The following is a 21955-nucleotide window of genomic DNA, read 5'->3' as shown; positions in this document are numbered from 1 at the left end:
ACTGTTCATGGGATGAGCTGGTGTGCATGTGTTGAATATCTATGGACTTGATTTTAGTTTATAATAGATATGTCCTATCCCGGGCTCTAGGCACCTTAACCCATAATTAAAAATGCAAACAGATCAAAAGTAAAGCCAACAGTTGCTCTTTTCTTTCAAACCAGAAAATAACCGCCCAAAATTAAATGAAGCCCACACAATGCTCCCCTCCTGGGACATCAGTACTTACAGTGCTCATCTGCCTGTAAACCTGCGTAAACCCAGGGCCTTATCATTGCCCTGAAGACACAGAGACACGTGTCATGTTTGCACTAGAATTGCTAGAATTAAAGTAGTGGGTTTTATGCTGTGTTCATAAACTCTAGTTTTTTGTCTCAGTTTAGGCCTTGGTTCAAAGTGCTGAACAACTGTCAGAAGTGTTGAGTGCCTTCATCTCCCATGCAGTCAGTACCTCCTAGAGTTATCAGTCCTTTACAGGATTGAGCCCTTGGTGCATATTGTGAGTAGGTGGGAGTTGAAAGAAAATATTTAGTTTAAAAAAAAGTGTTGCCTTTTTATTAGTAGTTGTATTGTATTTTAATCTGTTGTCTTTCTTATGGCCCAAATTTGTGACATATCCAGTGCCATTTACTGCACTGGAAGTTGAGGGCACTGAGTGTTTTGCCGACGGGGAAGAACATGGCTCTAACAATCCATGAAATAAACTGCTGCATATGTCAGAATACAGACACTGTCAGACATTTGCACTTTCCTCTGAAATACTGATTTATGCAGGAGTTGGTTGATGGACAGGTCTGGAGGGATCTTCCTGGGTCATCAAGTCCAGTTCCCTGCTGCCACAGGTAACCACGTTATCTAATCCTGTTCATAAACAAGATTATATAACATATCAAGCTGCATTTTAAAACTGGTTAGGTTGTTTGTTAGTGTTGCTCGATACCTTGAAGTTTTAAATAATTTCAGAATGTTAAACACTACAGTCAATGATAAGAAACCATACTGGATTACAGGGTTACCTGTTTTAGCAACATGAGATACAGTGAATCAATCCAATCTATGTAATTTTTTCTTCTTCTGTTTTTGTTTAAGGTTTGGGTGGGCTCAGTTACGGAAATAACAGTTGATGACCTCTGCGCAGAAGATAAAGACTCCTCAGCATCAGAGCTAGTGTACTCTATTACTCAACCTAGCAATGGCCACTTGGCTCTTAAGTCTTCTCCAAACAAAAGCATCCTTAATTTTACCCAGGCTCATATAATGGAAGGACAGCTGGTGTTTGTACACAATGGTAGGTAGTTCTAAAACTATCATGTGGGAATATTCTGTTATGTAATCCTATGGGGATATTCACAGATGTAATCCCATGGAGATATTCTTGTAACATGATGTAATTTTAGAAGTACTAATTAAGTGATGTATAATCTCACAAGCCAAACAGGGAAGGGTTCAGGTCGTTACCTGAGTAGATAACTTCCAGCAAACACCTAGGTGTTGTAGGAAGAGTATTGATAATTCAGTAGATTTATTGATTGATTTATTTGTATTACCATAGCACCTAGCAGCCTTAGTCATGGATCAGGACCCCATTGTCCTACATGCTGTACGAACACAGAACAAAAACCAGTCCTGTCTCCAAAGAGCTTACAAATTTAAGTATAAGACAAGAGACAACAGCTGGATAAAGGCAGACCGTCAGGGATACAAGGAAACAGTGACACAGTATTGGTCAGCACGATAGGCATTGGTCTCAGCACAGCAGCAGCCAAGCCACTCTCAATCTTTCTGTAGGCCTCACAGCAAGGGAGAGTTTTAAGAAGGGGTTTGAAGGTACATAATGAGCTAGTTTTGAGGATGTTAGGGTAAGCTTCTTCCAAATGTGAAAGGTGGCATGAGTGAAAGCATGAAGATGCCTGTTTGAAAATTTAACAAGTGACCAATGGAGGCTGACATCATGGGCTGATTGGAGGTGGGAGTCGACATATCAATATTGAATGAGAGATGATATGTCAGATGGAGATAGATTGTGAAGGGCCTTGAAAGTGAAGTCAAGTTTGATGGAGATAGAGAAGAGCCAGTGAAGGAATACAAGGAGAGGGGTGATATGGTCAAAGTGACAGGCTAGGAAAATGATCTAAGTAGCAGCATTCTGAAGGGATATGAGCAGGAAAAGATTTCATTTGTTAAGGCCACAGAAAAGGATGTTGCAGTAATTGAGATGTGAGATGGGAGCCTGATGAGAGTTTTAGCTGTGTGGAGGGATAGGAAAGGCTGTATCTTAGTATACGGTATTTTTCCTTCTGTGTCAGTACTGAACTGATGCCTGCATTTTGTGTTAGGGAACACTGTGATGCTGAAGATGCCATCTTTCAAATGAGATGTAAAACTGAGTTTCTGACCATTTGTTGTTAGGGTTCTCAAGGGACTTTTTGTAAGGGAAGTATTCTTAACTCTAGTGTTTCAGCTAGATGTCAGCTTCTATATTTACCTACCTTAATTTCTTCTGCAGTTTCAACTGGATATAGCATTCTTTAGGTGTATAGTATTCCTTAATGCCTCTTCTAAACTCTTGTGTATGGTTGCTGTGTGCTGTTTGTCAGTTGCTGCATTTCACCCAGAGGTGGCTGCATTTCTGTAGTGGGTGAAATGATTTTTCTGTATTGTTCATATTTCAGTGTGTATTATAAGAAAGATTATAAGTGTGTATTATAAAACAAACCTGTGTTAAGTAACTGATTACCTGCAGCATCACCTGACTTACGGTTCTTTTGATTTTGACTGCTTCACTAAAGAAAAAAGTATTCAATTAGTGTTAAAGAGTTTACTAAACATCCTTAAGAACAGTAGCTAATAGTATAGGATATAAGAAGACAAAAATGGTATTGGACTGTGATTTGGCTACATAAATTAGAAAACTGGTTGATATTTAGGTTTTCAAAATCAAATTACACAACCACAACACAAAATAATACTTATACATAGTTACTCTATTGTGAAGGAGACTTTTAGATTTTTGACTGATTCCTTCAGGATAGGGCCTGGCTTATGCCAATTGGTTATCAATTCCAGTGTTGCTAAGACAGAGGGAAAACAATCCAAAATTGAATCACAAAACTGTTTGGTCAATTATTATACATGCCAATTCGCCAAGGTCTCCTTCCCAATAGATCTATAGTAGTCAACCCTTTTAACCTATTTCCCAATGAATGATCTGACTAACACTCCTATCTACCTAAAATAAACTCCTAAATGTATGACAGATTATTTCGACTGAGGGCTGTACAAGAAGCTCACTCACCTGGTCTCATCTTATGTCTGTATACACCTAGAATTTGAAAGACAGTGTGAAACTATTAGCTATGATAGACACATGTACAGTTCTACAATCTTAGTTACTAACTGTAACTTGCTCAGTTTTAAAGCTACTTTACAAAAATTTTGATTGGAATCTGTTCCAAAACAAAGAGAGATAATATAACTGACAATCTTTAAAACACATACACAAGCACGTACACTTACTTATTAATTAGGTACTCAGTTTCAGGAAGTGGTCAATTGACTGATTTGAATCATTATCCAAGAGAAATTCTATATGGTACTTCTCACCGAATCTATGCTCAGCTGTCAGCTTTCAGTTCAGTTATTGTTCACAGCAGGAGTTGACACTGCAAACGCTGATGGAGCAAAGGATGCACATGACTGTAGTCTTTTCCTAATATGCTACCAGGCAACCCAACTTGCTCAAAATTAATAAAAGACAGTTAAAAATGCCTATCTGAGGTAGGTTCTTGTTGTCACCAGGAAAACTCCCAGGTGGCTGGTCCAGGACCTCAGTCTTCTCCTTTCCAGGTGTCTTTGGCTTTTGGGAAGCAATGCGTTGAAGGAGACAGGCCATTTTATTCTATATCTTCTGTGTGGTCCAATTTGATTTCTCTTCTTGGAAATGGTGGCATTGACCAATCAGATTGTGACAGATCTCTTTCCAAAGATTTGAATTGTCCAATCAGAACGAGAATCATCTTCTCAGTCAGGGACAAGACATTAGCTTTTGAGCTCTTGTAACTGGGACTGGAATTTTACAGTCTCTTTGTTTAACACACCTTATTGCACCAGCTTGTGTAAGAAAAGTTAGGCCATAACCGGTGCAATCATCTTGGGACATTCCTTGAACACTGACTGGTTTGTTCCAGTCAGCAACTTACCTCAGCATGTTGCTTTCCATGGGCCCCTTTTTGGTGCATCCCTTGGTCAGCATTGCAGTTATGCTTGGTCAAGTTGCAATTTCTCCATCAACGCTTGTCTAGCTGGTGAAATGTCCAGTTTAAAATTCATGTAGTTTGTACAAAGTCTCTCCATATTTGTTTATACTCTTTAAATGTAATATTCCATTATACAATGCAAAGTCAATTCAAGAACTGTTGTTCTCCAGCCAATCAGAATGGCTTTATAAATCTTCCGTTTCTGTTCTTCTTTTAACAACAGTGGTAGTCTGTATGGCTAATCTGAATTTGTGCATTATTACTCAAATAGTTACATTTCTGATTATTCTACTCTGTGGTGAAGTATCTTTATAAACACAGTATTTGGTTTCAGTTCCTTTTTTTTACTGCCTCTTTCAGCACAGATGTATTTCACTAACTGGATAGCATAAGCATGTTTGATTGCAAACATTAGCCTTACTTCTTCTCTTTATCACTTAAACTAAAAGAAACCAACATGAATGCAACCGCTTTCTTTTCTAACAGAATTGCCAATTAAATAAATTCTGTCACTAAAGTTTATAATATTTTGCTCAAAGCTGTATTACTTATAGTTGGCTTCTCTTTTGTACACATTTTATTTATAATAATAGATTCGAGGAAGTTTCCCATTTTGCTTGTGTATCTGGCACATCACATCATATCCATGTTTGTGTCAAACTGTCCTGCAAAGCTCAAGTGTGAGTAGCAACTTCAGGGAAGACTGTTAAGAACCAGGGCTCAAACCCTAAATTGGTTATGAGTTCTATACTTAGATTTCAGCAACAAATTATTAAGTGTAAACTCATCAAATACTATAATAGCCTTGCCATTGAGTCATAGACAGTGCCCTTGGATGCTCAGATCTATCTTGCCACCCAGGTAAGCTTACTTTTGTGATAGATGATCTCTTAACCTGAATATTGCTGTGATTTTTAGTGTATTTCCAGTCCCAAAGGACCAGTCACTTAGCCCAGGTCAAATGCAGCTTCACAAACCAAAACCAACACTTGTAGCCAATCCTGTAATAAACTATCTAAAGATTTATTAACTAGGAAAAGGAAATAAGAGGATTATTTAGAAGGTTAAAGCAGGTAAACATATATATATATATATATATATATATATATATATATATATATACACACACACACACACAAATGAGTTCCAATCCTAAGTTTCAAAAAGTAATAGAAGCTTCTATAATAACTCAGGCCAAGCACTGTAGATCTTTTGCTTATGCTTAGTAATCCTTGTGTCTCAGAGTCCAAGCTGCATAAAAGATACAGTTCCTCTTTTAAGGGCTTTTTATTCCTTCCCCTTCTGCTTCACGTTGCCAGTTCAGCTGTTGGGAAGAATTCACTTGCATGTCTCTTTTTCATTGGGTGGGGGTGGTAGTTGGGGTAGCAATCAACAAAATCTTTTGTCCCCTGATGTTCCACAATAGTTCATCTGATGTTGATGGGCCTTCTTTGTTGGGCAGGAGACAACACATCCTGTTGGAAATTAGTCATTTCACACTCATTAATGCTTCTCTCCCGTCTGGTGATCTACAGTTACAGAGCAAACACTTAAATATTACCTTATAACATGGGATACAGATATTATACGTGAGATTAGTACATGCAGCAACTGACATAAAGTCTAAACACATTCTTATAAATCTAATACCTGTTTTAACAGTACCAACACACAGGTGAGCCAGACTGGTTCCAGCTATGCATTTGTTGGCAGTTGAGACCCTGGGGCCTTGGCATGAGCTGGCAACTAGTCTGTCTGCATCACAGTTTGATGTTAATGTAATATGATTTTTAATTCATTCATAGACAGGGAAAAAGGTGAAGTCTCTTTAGCTATACCGCAGAACACTTCTGTGAAAGGCTGCAACAGCGCCGAGTTTCCTCAAACTATTGAGGAAATGTAGCCGTTAGGCCTTTTTTATTCTCTCAACACTCTCTTCTGACTTTACTAGCAGTCCTTCATGCCTGGGCAATTCTTAAATAGAAAAAACTCATAGTTTTGGGGCCTTAGTTACCACAGTATGTTAAGTGTGTGGGTTCTTCTCTGATGAAAGGCACTATACGTAGTTCCTAATTTGTGTGCTGCTTAACCACAAACCCCATCTTAAAAGCAGATTTCCAGGAATGCAGCTTGGAGAAGAACAGATCAATGATATTCTACCCCATGCGTTCCATGGGTGATATCAGACTTCCCATGCGGCAGTGGAGGACAACCACTTCACCACACAGCTTGTTCCTGATACTGGATAAAGCCAGAGACGGGGTGATTTTCTCTGCTTGCTCATTCCTGCTACTGCAATGCAATGAGAATGCATGTGCAATGAGAAAGGAGCAGGGGTCGGTCACAGATCCCCAGGTGGCAGTGGTGAGAAAGCTACAGGAATGAACGTGTCCCATAGTCAATTCACCCATAAAAGTAGGGTGGGCTTTAATAAAGCTATTACCACCTCTCTTCTCATGCTCTTCCATTCCCTTATTACCTCAGCAGCAGAAAGGAGGGGGTACTAGGAAGAATACAGAATAAAGAACTGTGTCTTAGAGATTATCCAGGATGAAGCAAAAATGAGTTAGTAATTTTAACGATAGCGACTCTGGGAAGATTTTGACCTTTTGTTAAATCCTTGCAATTGAGGTAGAAGGGTGATGTCCTAGGTTTAAGGCACTGAATCCTTCATCACTTGGGTCTGAGAAATGACAAATGCACATCTGCAGCCATAGGAAATTAACATAGATAAAGATATTTGCACTCATTTAGGCTGTGAAACTCAGTCTGTAACAGTTTATTTTCCGGTGATCAGAAGTGTGGAACCTACTCTGTGTCTGAACTGTAATGCTGCACAACTCTCCTCTTGAGTCTTCCTCTTAGCCTAGAATCACACGAATTACCTCAAAGGGAAAAAGGAGACCTATCTGGCAAATATTTTACCCTTCCTGCTTTCTCCCACTTTGGTTCTCCTTCTACCTGCATTCTTCTCTCCTTCACCCTGGCCTATGACTTGGAGGTGTTTCTTCTATTCTCAAACTCTAACCTGACAGTCTGGAGCCTGTCCACACTTGACCTCCCTTCAATATCTCTCTCACCACTTTCATCTTCCTCATCTGGTTTCCTTCCCTCTGCCTTGAGATATGCTATTCTTGTCCCAGTCTTCGGAGCCCCTTTTTTGGCCATGCTTGCCTTGCCAGGTGTCGCTCAACTTCTCATCTCCAGTCATCTACCTCTGCTTCTTTGACTTCCTCTCCACTAACCAGCCCCTGCAATCTGTCTTCTGCTCCCTCCATTCCCTGGAGCCTCTCTTACCAAAGGTGACCAACGACCTTATCCTGGCCAACGATCCCCTTCTTACTCTCTTCCATCTATTATGCCATTTTTTTAAACTGTTGATCATTCCATCCTCCTGGAAGTTCTTGCATCCCTAGGCACCAGTGACTTTGTTTTTCTGGCTCTTGTTTAGTCTCTCTGACCACTCTTTCAGTGGTTTATCCTCCCTCTGGCTCTCTTGATGTCCTCCAGGGCCATGCCCTTGGCGCTCTGTGCTTTTTCACTTTGGTATCACACAACTTTGATTAATAACTCTTATGTTGTGAGTCATAAGTGGTTGTCTTCATCCTCACCTTTTCCCTCTCCCTTCAGTGTTGCATCATTATCTGTCTCTTCCACATCTCATCCTGGTTGTCCTGTCACCAGCTCAAACTCAGTATAGTAAAAACTGAAATTCTCCTTCTTTCCATATCCATCCTAGCCCCCTCTTCTCTGTCATGATCAGCATTCCACCATTCAGCCTACCCAGGCTTGCAATCTGTGTCATTTCTTTCCTCCTTTCCCTCCACAGAATCTGCCACTAAATCAACACATTTTTCCTCTGTAGTATCACTGAAATCAGGTTGTTCCTTTCTAGTCTCCCAGCCCTACCCTTTCCCAGGGCCTCATCATCTCTTACTGCAACAATTACAACCTTCTTCTCTCTGGCCTCCTTTCTTTTCACTTCACCTTTTCTTCATTCTGATCAAACTAGTCAATGGCCCCTTTAAAATCAGTTATGATAGAAATAACACAATACTATAATAATGTTAGTCAGTGAATAGGAGCTGGCTATCCAGTCAGCTCTTTATGGCCTACTTCCGCTTCCATAGTAAACTTCTGTTTACTTCTATCAGGCACTTGATCCACATTAATCAGAAAGCAAGTGAACCTAAATAAGCCTTTTTCTCCTCACCTGAGGCACATCCTGTCAGTCCTTTAAATCAGCAAATGGCTGTGCATTTTTATCAAGAAAAAACATTGGAAAAGTTAAAGCTTTAAAAACAAAAATGATGCAGCTTGAGCTTCTAGAGCTTATATTCTGTTTAGCTGGTTTTGAGGGTACTCCTTGGGGAAGTCATTAAGTGTGGTCTCAGAACCAACATTAATTCTTCTGATATGTTAATTTATAACTTGTCAAAAAGTGCTGATCGTTACATGAAAGTGTGTAATGATCTCTTCTGCTTACAGGAAATACATTCATATAGCAATATAAAGGAGCTAAATTAAGTACAACAGGCAGATACTTGTAAATGTTAACAGCTATTGACAACAGTTAACATTTTAAATTTTTCATTGATCCTTTTCTTAAAAAATAATCTTAGCATCCCCTACTCATCACTTGTTCAGCAGTTTACTGGCAGTGCTATGAGCTTTGGACTAGTAGAGCATGGCAGTATAATTTTACAATATTCCAGCCCACGAGCAGTCATTGGGACATGTTTTGCTTGACAGTCAAGCCAGAGTGAATCCAGGCTCAGAGATTCTAAGAAGAAATGTATTTCTTTCTAGCACACACTGGCTGTGTAATAGTTTAGCCTGCGACTGCGTGTCCTCTTCAGTGAAGCTATCTTGAAGTGAAATATTTTTAATTGCTGCAGAATATTTTTAATTGCTACAGCTTAAACTCAGAGACTGTTTATCTCTACAAACGTATTCCAAAGTAATGCCATTAGAGTTGTTTTCCTGCAAAAACTGCATCTGGGCCAGATTGCTACTTTAATGATGGTGCCACTGCTAAAACAAAAAGAAGGGAAGAATAAAGAGGTTAAGCTCCAGATAGTCCTTTAATGTAATTGGCATAGCTCCATTGAAGTCAAATGGACTTTGACGATTTACCCCAGTGGAGGATTTGGCCTTAAAAATGCAAATTGAACTCAGTAGTTTTTATTGTTTCTAATCGCCTCTGCATTATGCTTTAATTTAACTCTTGGATGTTCAGGAGCAAAAGTACAAATTGGAAGTGACCTCAGTGGTATTACTTTTGTTTTACTGTGGTGTAAGTGAAAACAGAATTTGTCCCAATGTGTGTTCCCACCATATTCTGAATAAATAACAAGGGATTTTAAAAATAATATTTGAATTTACAAGAAAGTGATTATTTTTGTTTTCTTTAGGAGCAATGTCTGGAGGCTTCAACTTTCAGGTTACAGATGGTTTGAACTTTGCACCTCGGCAAATTTTTAGTATCACAGCTCGCACACTAGTTATCAGCCTAGAAATTAACAAAGGACTGGGAGTGTTTCCAGGTATGACTTTGGCTATTAAATTATTTTGATTCAATTTATTTGAAATAATTGCATAGGAAATAATGTGTACAATTATATGATAGATATCTGCCTGGCTATAAAACAGCTGTAGATAGATACACATCTAAATTTGTTGTATGCAGTGTTGTAGTCATGTTGGTCCTAGGATATTAGAAAGAAATGGTGGGTAAAGTAATATCTTTTATTGGACCAACTTCTGTTGGTGAAAGAGACAAGCTTTTGAACTTACACTGAGACCTGAAAAAGAGCTCTGTGTAGCACAAAAGCTTGTTGCTCTCACCCAATTTGTTTCTCACATATCCAAATTCGTAATTTTTAAAACCACAGTTGAATTCATTTGTCAAGTGTTTAACTTATTGATATGGGTATTGATATATATGCACATTAGTATGACCTGTAGTGTTATTACTTCTAAACACAGGAGATTATTAAACTAAATTAATTCCAAAATTCTTCTTTAGGTTCATAGAAGCTAGTGGCATAAAGTACGTGTTGGAATATTGAGCCTGTCTCAATTGGTCATAAGTTATAGGAACAGAGTAAAGTTTAATGCCCTGAGGATTCTGAATCGCAACATTGATACTAACCAGTGGGCTGATTCTCTTAATTGCTCCTTGAGAATGTTATGAAAAGCAGCAGAGACCTACAGTTGTCTTTTTGTTGACTGGGGAAGACAGAATTGCTTTGGTTCACATTTGAAAGTTTATGATTGCAACCATAAGAGCCAACATCTTAACTTTTTAAATGAAAGCCTAAGTCCTGAGGGAGCTGATGGATTAGGAGCCACACTCAGAGATGTTTTGTACTCATCATTGGCAAGTAGACAAGTTTCAAGCTCTGCTATAGCACAATTTTGCCCAGAAGTGATTCCTGGATGAGACAGTAGCATAACACGAGACGCTAACTTCTGGAAAGGTCCCAGGTTTAACTCTTGTAACTCGCTCATATCTTGTTATTGGGGCCTAAGAAATAAAGATTTGTCTCTTACCAGCACTTCTGCGTGTTATACCTTTCATACGGATAGTATGTTGCCTGAACTACCTTTGTCTTTCAGAGAAGGTTGTCCCCAACACAGGGAGGGATTCAGTGTTGGGCAAAAAGAAAAGGAGTACTTGTGGCACCTTAGAGACTAACAGATTTATCTGAGCATAAGCTTTCGTGAGCTACAGCTCACTTCCGATGAAGTGAGCTGTAGCTCACGAAAGCTTATGCTCAGATAAATTTGTTAGTCTCTAAGGTGCCACAAGTACTCCTATTCTTTTTGCGGATACAGACTAACATGGCTGCTACTCTGAAACCTGTCATTAAAAGTGTTGGGGAAGTTTGCACTGCAGCTCTTCATCTATATATGTTGTGTTAAGCTAGCATGAGAGAAATATTTAAGTTTGTTTACCTTTTCAAACAGAATTCTCATAAGTAAAGCCTCATAATACAAACCACTTAAAGGAAACAAAAAAGCAGGTTATTGCAGCATGGTCTTGTAATTCAGTCAGTATAAATGTGATTAAAATAAATCTACTTACAAGCCTTATTAATCTGTACCATGCCTGTCTGGTGTTTTTTGGTTTGTAAGGTTGCCTCAGGCACAGGGTTTACAGGAATTTCTACTGTAAGCCAAATACAATTATAAGAAAAATATTCCTGACACATTTTTGTAGGAAGAGCCTCTAGACTTTCTGACAGCTTTCCAGCAAGGAAAATACATTTCCTTCACCACTGCTCAGCTTGGTCTACAGTCTTTGCTGAGCTGTTATTTTACTTTGACTTAGTAAATATATATATGGAGAGAGAGAAATTGTGCTAAGTTTTTTCACACTTTGGTTAACCTTAACTCTTCAGGGTATTTCCATTCTCCCTCTCTCTCTTTTTTGCCACTTGCTCTATAAAAATGAAAAAGCTTGCTCCTAAACATTGAGATTGTCTGTGTAGCGATGTACATTAAACTTGTTTCATTCAGCTTTTCTGAACTGCGGCACTTTGACTATCCTGAAGGGGTTGTGCCTACGGTAATGGCACTGTTTTTTCTTCTTTTTCACTAGTCTCCCAGCCACAAATATATAATAGTCACTGTCTGGTTAAATTGTATGGGGTTGAAGGAAGCCTCAGTGTTGAAGCAACCTCAGGAATTTTGCTTTATGGGCAGGTGAAGCCTGGACACATTGTAGAGCATATGTCTGGTCTTCGAAGTTGGGCATAATCTACTCTGCCCATGCTTTATGACTAAGGCTATGTTTATGTCACGGAGGTCATGGAAGTCATGGAATCCATGACTTCCAGAGATCTCTGTGACATTCTCCTTTATCCCAGGGGCTGCAGGAATCTGGAGCTGACAGCCAGTGGGGCCCTGGCAGGGTTCCAGCAACAGGTGACAGAGTCCTGAGGGACCCCTCCTCAGGGTTCCAGCGACAGGCGACAGCCTTGTGCGGGGGGAGTAGAATGCCTTGGGCAAGCAGCTGGGGTGTCCCATTTTTTCTTTGGGAAATATGGTCACCCTGCAGCTCCCAGCTGCCGTGGGTGGACGGGAAACCCCACAGCTCCCAGCCACCACTGTGGTGGGGGAAACCATGGAGCCGCAGCAGCAAAAGTCACAGACAGGTCACAGCTTCCCTGAATTTTTGTTTATTGTTGACAGGGGAGCGCTGGCCAACAGTCTAGAGCGCTGGCCCTCAGGCAGGGGAGCGCTGGCCAACAGTCTAGAGCGCTGGCCCTCAGGCAGGGGAGCGCTGGCCAACAGTCTAGCATCCTGGCTCTGGCAGGCAGCAGACAAACACAGGCTTTGTGGCTTATGGTGGGGAGGCTGCCACCCCAGAGGTGGGGTTGCAGGGCTAGGGAGATGCAGGCCCACCCAACTCCACTGCATCCCAGGCAAGGGCCCTTAAGGTGGCAAGGTGTCCTGCCACTGAGTCAGCGTGGATGCTCCTGCAACACGCTGACCAGCTGTTAAGCTGCAACACCACCAAACTAAAGTCTGGTTTCCCTGGGCTACTTCCTACTAGAGTTCCAGATCAGGCTCCGTAGTCTCAGTCTCCTCTGTTTCGTCAGGTACTCAGCCGCCGGCAGTCCCACCAGCTCCTCCCCAGACTTGGTCCTCTCCAGGTCCAGGTTGCTGCCTGCCTTCGCAGATGGGTCAGCAGGCAGCAGCAAGAAGGACACGTCTGTCTCCTTCCCTGGCTCTGTTCCAGCTGAGCTAGGGGCTCCATCTTTTGTACTTCCTGCCCCGCCCCTCAACTTCTGGTGGGAGGGCCGAGCCCAGCCTGACTCCGCTCACCTGGGCAGAGAGAGTGGTTCCTCCCCCTCTGGCTTGGAGGGAGGCCACACCACGTCACTACAGTATAAATAAAAGCTACTGTATGTGAACTTGCCTCATGACAAAGATCTGCATTTGTTGGGGGACATCCTTATTCTTTGAGTATTGAGAGATGACAATTAGGAAGCTAGTCAAACAACTAATTTTATAAAGTACTATATAAATAATAATATACTTAGATTATGGGCTGTGCAGTATATATGAAAGTTTTCCTGTGGCAAAATATTTACATTGTTGTAAACTTGTATTATTTTTAATTATTATTTAGGGTCTAGAAAACTTATTTCAGCTCATGATCTGAAAGCTGTAACCAACGATGTGGCCAACATAGGAAACAGAACTATCACATTTACTATTGTCAGAGCCCCAAAACTTGGAAGACTGATCAGAATAGACTCTGACAAGACCACACAGGATATTTCCACTTTTACCCAATCCATGGTAAGCATTCACGTTACAAAAGGTCCAGTGGCAGACTGTTATTGTAAAGTGCATCCTAGTTATTCAATCTCTGCCCAGTCCTTTTACACTGGTTTTTGTGCCAGCTATGTGTCCCATCACAATCATTGCCCAATTTAGCTGTGTCATTCAATATCTGGCAATTTGCAGTGACCACTAGATGAGAAGCACCTGCTCTCCCTATTGGAAATTGGTGAAGTCTGAATAATTTGCACTCTTTTGTTTTGGTTATAATGGTATTTATTTAACTAAGGTGGACTTTTCCAATGTCCAGTGCTAGTCGGCTGATCCCGTTTCCCTTCCTGATTTCTCACTCCTCACTAGTGCACAGGTTCGAAGTCATTGGTCCTGGGTGAAGAAGTCATCCAAGAAGTCCCTTGAGGTGTTTAACAGCAAATTTCATGATCGCTTAGGCTGGACCCAGTCCCCTTGAAGTCAGTAGGAGTCTTTCTGTTGACTTCAGTGAACATTAGATTAGGCTCTTAAAGAGCATCCCTCCAAAGGAAATGCTTGGATAGAAGACTGTTAACCATGATGCAGGACCTTGAATTTGAAGGGTTAAAAAGGGGGAACTTCATTTACCTTCCATGAAGAACCTTATAGGTGTGGCTGCTACTAAAAGAGAATTGCTGAGCCTTTGTGTAAAGCATCTGGATATAATTGTGTGTTCCACAAAACAAATTAGTCTCAGAGAACATGCCTCACAGTGAGACTTAAGGAGCTCAATCTATGTAGCTTATAGAACAGAAAGTTAAGAAGTAACTTGGTCATGATCTAGAAGTACTTACGTAGAAAAGAGATATCTGATAGTTGACAGCTACTTAATCTGCAAACAAGATCATAACAAGGTCCTGTGGCTGGAAGTTGAAGCTTGACCAATATAAAACTGGAAATAAGTGTTATACCAATAAAATAAAAACCAGCAGGGTCTTATTAAAGGGGAAAAGGCAAAATGCCACATTTATTGTGAATACAGAAAGAATCATAGTAAGCAGTTAGTTATAGCTATAACATTCCATTCAATTTCATATTTATTCACACATTCACACACACACACACACACACACACACACACACACACACACACAGAGGTTCTGCAAGGTTGTTATCATAATTACCAGCCTTAGAGTTGCTCATTACAAGCCATTGGCCAGGTGGCCTGGACATGAGGAGGGAGCAGAGCCTTGTCAGATGCACATCTGATGCTCCTGGAAGTTGGTTTACAGAATCAGACCCCAAAGTTCTCACTTTCTAAAGTCCATTTTTATAGGAATTTCTTCCTATGCCAATCTATGGGAATTGCTTCATCATGCTGTCGCTGAATCAGTCAGCAGAGGGCACATTCCTGACGGCTCTGTGCTGCCAGATGTTATCTTGTTCTTTGTTTCTCCCATCCTTGAGGCTGTTGGGTGGATTCCAGTCTGCCCTCCAGGGGTCCACTGGTTATTTCCACTTGACGCCTTCTTCAGCCGATGGACACTGGATTCTTAGGCTGGCACCTCCCTGATCATTCAGTTATTATCCACACCAAGCATCCATCCACATACATCTTTTATCTCTATTTTAATCACAATTGTTAACAAAGCGAGATGAATACAACAAAAGGGTGGGGAGTCTCTGGGTGCTGTTTCTGTTGTTACAGAGTATTGCTTTGAGTCTCTCTCAGTGTGAGTAGTTGTTGTTACAAAGAATTGCTTTGAGAACAGACTCTGTCTTAGAATGTACTAACACAACTAGCAGCTTGCAAGTTTCACACAGAGAGGGAGAGAAACAGTACCAAAAACCAAGAGACCTCTTAATTAGTAATACCCTGGAATTTAAACTATGGGGAATCAAACTCATTTGTGATTTTAATACAGAACTTCTTTAATATGATCCAACATAAGGAGCAAATTTTTAACAGTACTTACCAACAACTTACCAAGGAATGTGGTGGATTCTCCATCACTTGAAATCTTTAGATCAAGACTGGATGTTTCTCTAAAACATATGCTGTAGTTCAACCACAGTTATTGGGCTTGAGGCAGGAATTATTCTGTGAAATTCTGTGGTTTGTGTTACGCAGGAAGTCAGCTCAGGTGGCCGTAATGGTCCCTTCTGGTATTAAAATCTATGCATTTATGAACATTAGGTTTACACAGTTATGTGCTCACGTCAGGAAATGCCATAGCTTAGGTTGTATATGTAACTTTTACTCTGTTCTCTTTTAGATATAATACAGCCTTTAAATGTTATTTATCAAATAATACTTCAAAATGTCATGCAGCTTCTTCCTATAACCGTAGATCTTACAAATTCTAATGCCTTTTTACAAATTAAAAAAGTACTCAGCCAAATGTTGTGTGTCTGTCTCCATTTTAGGCCTTGTCTGTCTTTGGGAGTTTTGGGACCCATAGTCTCCAACAAGTGCAGCTCCATTAGTGGTAGCTGTATTGTAGATAAGGCTCAGGTGTTTTAACCATTCTCCTCTAACTTTATGAAGGAAATGGGGAAAGAGAAGGAAAATTTTAATGTTGGGAAAAATTCTCACCTGGCTTAGCTCAGTGTGTTTTAGCCATACAGGAGCAAGCTAAACAGAAATGAAAGGTAGCAAATATGGTTGATGATGTATATTTGGAGCATAGAATTGTGTAACTACTGAGTAGGAATTTGAGATAAAAAATAGTGAAGTCCATGAAGAATAAGAAATTCAGGTTCTGTTTGTTAATAAAAGTCTTGTGAATCAGGTTTGAACTGGAAAGCATTTTGGTTTAATTTAGTTTTTTCCGTTTCTTTGGCCTTATAGTCAGTGTTCAGAAATATATACTTCTCACCTCAAGTGAAACTCATTTATCTTGACTAAAGAAGAAGTTAGCTAATCTCCTTCCTTATGTCTGTGTTTCACTGCCTCAATAAAGCCATAATTATCATCCACTTTCCACTAAACTTGTCCAAGGCCAGCTGTTTTGCAGACAGCATAAAAAACTAGTTTGTGCATCTTATTTTCCAAGCCTGTTAGATTAATTTTGAATACAGTTGATTGTTTTCTTGGCAATCTTTTCATGATATCTCAACAATCTTTTTTATCAGTCAGCTAGCTGCTTGCTTCCTCCCCAGACTAAATCCAAATAAGTTTATTTAATTAAACTGAATACAACTCGTTCAGTTATCTTCTAATTTTTAATCCTATTTGAAACAGTTGCATAAATGGACCTTTCCTTAGCCCAGACACCCCTATGTGCATGCAGTAAAAATACCCTAGATAGATTTTAAAGAAATAGTAAAAATAGTAAATTTATTTTGTCCAGCTTTGTCCAGCTTGGAGCTATGCTTAGGAGAGTGATCCTGCCCCCCTATCTACATGGACACATGACCTTTTTGCATCATTTTGGGGATTCTGGCAAACACCAGTCACAAAGGGCAAAGTTTAGCAATAACTATATTTTTGGGGCAACACACATCATGTTACTTTGGACGTTGTTTTGGAAGTTCAGCCCACAGGGCTCAGTTCTCCTATTAATGTCAGTGGAAACTTTTCCATTGATTTCAGTAGGAGCACATTGGTCCCATTCATAGCTGGAGCTTAGATTCCATAGTTCCATGCTTTAGAAACACTAGAAATGATCAAATAGAATTATTCAGTCCATTCAAAAATATGTCATGTAAACCTGTGCTAGAGAAGTCCATGAGATGACTGCAAGCTGTGTAAAGAAGTACTTATGGGTACAACAGCGATCTCATTGGCAATCACAAACTAACACAGGTTAAGCCAGGTCAGTTAGCTGAATGAGAGTTCTCCAAGGATTCAGTATGTAACACTCTTCTCTCTGAGTCAGTGAACCAGTTTCAGCATGAGGATAAATCTGTTGGATGAGACTTGAAAACAAAGTCCTGACCTCTTGTGCTTACTAAAGATACCAGGGCGCTTTCACAAGATTATGGGTATTAACCCTGAGATTCTGACCAAATTCCAGTGCAGGTAATTGCTTTTTGTAGACCAGAAATTCAGTTGAAAATATATTCTTCATTTCTTGCCCTGATTGATGCTTAGTGGTCTTGCTGTGTGCTGCTGGGAATAGATATGCATTCCCAGGGACAGATACACTTCAGTGGTGGGACAAGTGGTGTGTGTGTGTTTGTGTATATATGTATACTTTGTATCAGTTGTACAAAAAAGGTGTTGATGTGAAAAGTGGTGGGCAAAGTGTTGTATGTAGATATGTTTATTTCTCTGAAGATATCCTACTGGACTCTCACTCCTGAGTCTTAACTCCTTGTCGTCAGACTGGCAGAACTCTATTAACTCTTAAGTTTGTTGATTCTCAAAGGCAGCAATAACAGGATAGAGTGTGAGGTAGGTTCCTTTCTGGCTGTTGTGTGCCATTCCCTGCGGAGTATACAAGCTGCCCACCATGGACTCCAGTCAGCTCCTTATGGACTATAGGTGGTGAAGGAGCTGCCCTAGAGAAAGCATGACTTAACAGTCATTGAACCAGCTCCTCCAGCTCCCAGCAGTGCCTTATTAGCTATTTTGTACTGTCTTACCCTTTTGAGGGCCTACTCACTTATTTCTATGTCACTTCTACCACCCTCAAAGGGAAGCAAATTTAAGAGCTTGGGGAGTTCTGCCAGTCTGGCACTAGTGACTTGAAGGTCGCACAGATTATATATTCAAGGCAGTAGAACTACAAGGTAATTTCCCCACATACATTATGTGTACAATCATTAAGCATTGTCATGGACACTTTGTTCTGCTTCAGACTGTTGTGCCTATGATTATTCTCCAGTTGTACCTGTATATTCAAGTGACTGACTCCCTCTATTTTGGACAGGTGGATGAAGGCTTGATCATCTATGAGCACACACATAATGAGGCTGTGGGCTGGAGTGCAGAAGATTCTTTTACATTTACAGTCTCCTCCCCACCAGCAGCTCTGGATCTCCAGGTGTTTCACATTGCCATTTCATATGAAATTAACAGACATGATCAGAGTAGTCGCTTGCTTGCAAATACAGGTGAGGTTACTGTGCTCTTTGAGACACCTAATGTTTATTACCACATGTGGGATCCAATGAGCAAATTAGAAAAAATGCAGGGCAAACTTTTCCTCAATACCAATTTATAATTGATTTCCTCAAAATATTTATAGCATAGATTGCAGTGTAGGTAATATTTTGCAAATGATTTCCAATTGTTTTAGTAAACATTTAAAGAGACACTGGTCAAAATGTAGTTTAAGTCCAAAATGTAAGTTTTGCAAAAACAGAAAGGGTTTTGAGTTTATTAGTAATAGAAAAGTTTTTGTGAATTATTTCTTTTATATGCCTCTTTCTGATGCCTGGCCAGAAGACTAGCCTGGGAAACTAAAGTTCACTCAACCTTTTTTTTTTTTTTTAAAGAGACCTTAAAACATTAAAGCACTTTAGAAATTCAATATATTTATTTTTTCCTCTTTAATGTTGTGGTTGCAATTCTCCTTTTTTGCTATAATGGTGTGGTAGTAATTGCTAGGGATAATAATAGAGTGTCTTCTGTAGCTGTAACGTATTGCTACATCTTTAATCCAACACCCATCCATCAATATACGAATGTATCCTCTGACTTTTAAATCTCTACATTTTAAAAAAACATGGTAATATATTTCCTTTGACAGAGGTTCATGTGGGATATCCATATACCAGGAGAGCATTTGAAACATTGACTCCACATCAGTCTTCCCTGAGCTCCGTTAGTATTGCTACTGCACATGTGCATCTTATTTCTGAAATGTTGCTATGACCAAGTAATAGTTTTTAAATGGCTCTTTTTCTTTCTGCAAGGTGCTATTGTCCAGGAAGGAGGTAAAGTCCTAATCAACAAAACAAATTTAGATGCTTCAAATCTATTGGTTAAGTTACCCGACATGCAACGTTCTATATATGAAGTCTGGTATCAAGTTATATCTTTACCTCAGCATGGCATAATTGTGGTTGGAGAAAGAAATATTACCAAAGAAAAACCTAACTTCTCCCAGTACATACTTAACAAATTTGGAATCGTTTACATGCATGATAACTCTGAATCACTTGCTGATCATTTCACTTTTGCTGTTTGGTTAAACCTGAAGAGTAAGTCTGCAACAAAGCCTGATACCGATGTTTTGGAAGAGATGTTTAATATCACCATTGTTCCAGTGAATGACCAAGTTCCAGAGTTGAAGACTAAAGGGCTGCATTTGAAAGTTCTGCAAGGAGATACGTCTGTGTTAGGACCAGAAAATTTGAAAGTCGAAGACTTAGACAACAGTCCAGGGGAGATCAAATACACCGTCATTAGCAATCCCACCAATGGCTATTTATCAATGATGAACAATCTCAGTACATCCATACAAGATTTCACACAAGCTGATGTTGATAGTGGCAGAGTTTGGTTTGTACAAGATGGAAGTTCATCCTCTGGGGTTTTTTACTTTAGTGTGACTGATGGCAAACATCGCCCATTATACAAACTTTTCAACCTTGAAGTCACACCAGTCTCTCTCACCCTAGTCAACCTTACTGACGTGGTACTTCCACAGGGTCAGACCTCTGTCACTATTACTAATGTACAGCTATCAGCTACAACAAATGGAAAAAGTACTGACATTAGTTATGAAATAACAGTGCCTTTCAAATATGGCCATTTACTGATTGGAAATGAGCAGGTTACTAAGTTTGAGCAGGCAGACTTACACTCAGGAAGACTATCTTATCTTATGACAAATCTCAGTGCATCCCGGGATATATTGGAGTTTATGTTGTTCACCTCAGAAAGTAATCTTACAGGACAGGTACTCAATATCACAGCAGGGCCTTTGGTGAAAGCTGCATCTGACCTGAAAATTCCAAGCAGGATGGTTTATAAATTAAGGATCAAGGACCTGGATGCTACAGAATTAGCTAATTTGACAAATAGTAATCCCAAATTTGAAGTGATAGTTCCCCCAGCTCATGGAAGAATTGTAAGAAGAAGGTCGACAAATGATGCTACGTTTGTAGGAATTAATTTGTTCACACAAAATGACATTGACAGAGGTGTTGTGCTGGTTGATATAGATGCTAATATGACAGGTACTGATATGTTAAATGACTCGTTCACATTCATACTCAGGGCTGATGACGTGCAGCCTGCTGTAGGCTATTTTCAATATGTCATAGTGCCATATGATCCTTTACTTGTGCAGGGTTTTACAAGTCAAGTGCCTTTCTTAACCCACACGGATACTTTAAAAATTCATACTACTTCCAAGGATGAACCACCGGTTTCCCAACAGGATGAGGGACATACGGAGGCACCGGGAAAGACTGTACAGATCAGGTGGCAAAACCGAAATCGCTGGGGAAATCAAAATGAGGAAGAGTCATTGCTTAATGGGGAACCAGTCGAGAACAGATCTGCAAGAACCGAGATCACAGTTCAAGCAAATGCCAAAAGTCCCAAAGTGAAGCCACGTGAAAACAGTAACCCTTTGTCCATCATTATCCCACTTACATCAGTGGCTCTTTTACTCATTGTCGCTGTTATTTCTGTGTGTTTTTTTCTAATGTGTCATAAGACAGAAAAGGCAAAATCTCTCATCAAAAATCAAACACAGACAGTTCCCAGCACTCCAGGTCTCAGTCCAGAACGGAGTCTGACCGTACCCATGGTCACAGTGACGCCTCTTCCAAAAGGGGCTGCAAACTGCACAGCTGCTCCATTCGTGGCAGTCCGATGTAAACAGCTCCTTCCCACACCGGTTGCTTCAGCTGAAAAAAATTCTCTGCAAAACAGCTGGTTAAACCTGGATCCTGAAATGCTCCAGCACTGTCGAAAAACAAACCCAGCTTTGAAACACAATCAGTATTGGGTGTAGAGTGTGGCCATTTTGGGTCATGTAGATTAATGTAGATTTTTAAGAAAATATATATAATGTTGACATTTGATCATTCTTTATTATGCTTATTTATTATGGGTCAAATTCTGCTCTCTTCACTTTGAGCATGATCCAAACCTCAGTGAAGGCAATGCACTGATTCCTATTGACTTCAGTGGGCTTTCGATCAGACCCTTAGTTGTTACATAGACAAAATACCCACTGTCCTTCTGTATTTTAAATTAACTCAGTATTTGCAATATATTTTATTTCCCTTGAAAGGGATAAGGCAGCATAAACATTGTGTCATTTACTGTATATTTTTATACAATATGACTTTTTAAAGAACCAAATTTGATACAAATAATTTGTATCTTGTCTAAACCAGCTTACTTTAAAGAAAATGCAGCTGTTTTCATAAATAATTGCCAAGGTGCTAATCTCAGGAACGTCAGTTAAACCTGAATGCTGTTCAAAGACCAGTGCTAAAGCTACAAAGCTGTGATTATTTTG

The 21955-nt window shown here is 39.9% G+C and overlaps 1 protein-coding gene across 1 annotated transcript in view; it reads left to right on the top strand.

The window, feature by feature from the left end:
- Window positions 1–21442, top strand: part of LOC144265063 (chondroitin sulfate proteoglycan 4-like) — a 62053-nt gene extending 40611 nt beyond the window's left edge. The window contains exons 6-10 of the mRNA XM_077817238.1: window positions 1090–1288; window positions 9671–9802; window positions 13399–13571; window positions 18401–18584; window positions 19389–21442. Of these exons, the coding sequence (XP_077673364.1) occupies window positions 1090–1288; window positions 9671–9802; window positions 13399–13571; window positions 18401–18584; window positions 19389–21442 (2742 nt within the window). The remainder of the gene's footprint in view (window positions 1–1089; window positions 1289–9670; window positions 9803–13398; window positions 13572–18400; window positions 18585–19388) is intronic.
- The last annotated feature ends 513 nt before the right edge of the window (window positions 21443–21955 follow it).

This window comes from Eretmochelys imbricata, chromosome 5, assembly GCF_965152235.1.
Source record: "Eretmochelys imbricata isolate rEreImb1 chromosome 5, rEreImb1.hap1, whole genome shotgun sequence".
NCBI lineage: Eukaryota > Metazoa > Chordata > Testudines > Cheloniidae > Eretmochelys > Eretmochelys imbricata.
This window is presented reverse-complemented; position numbering and strand designations above follow the sequence as displayed.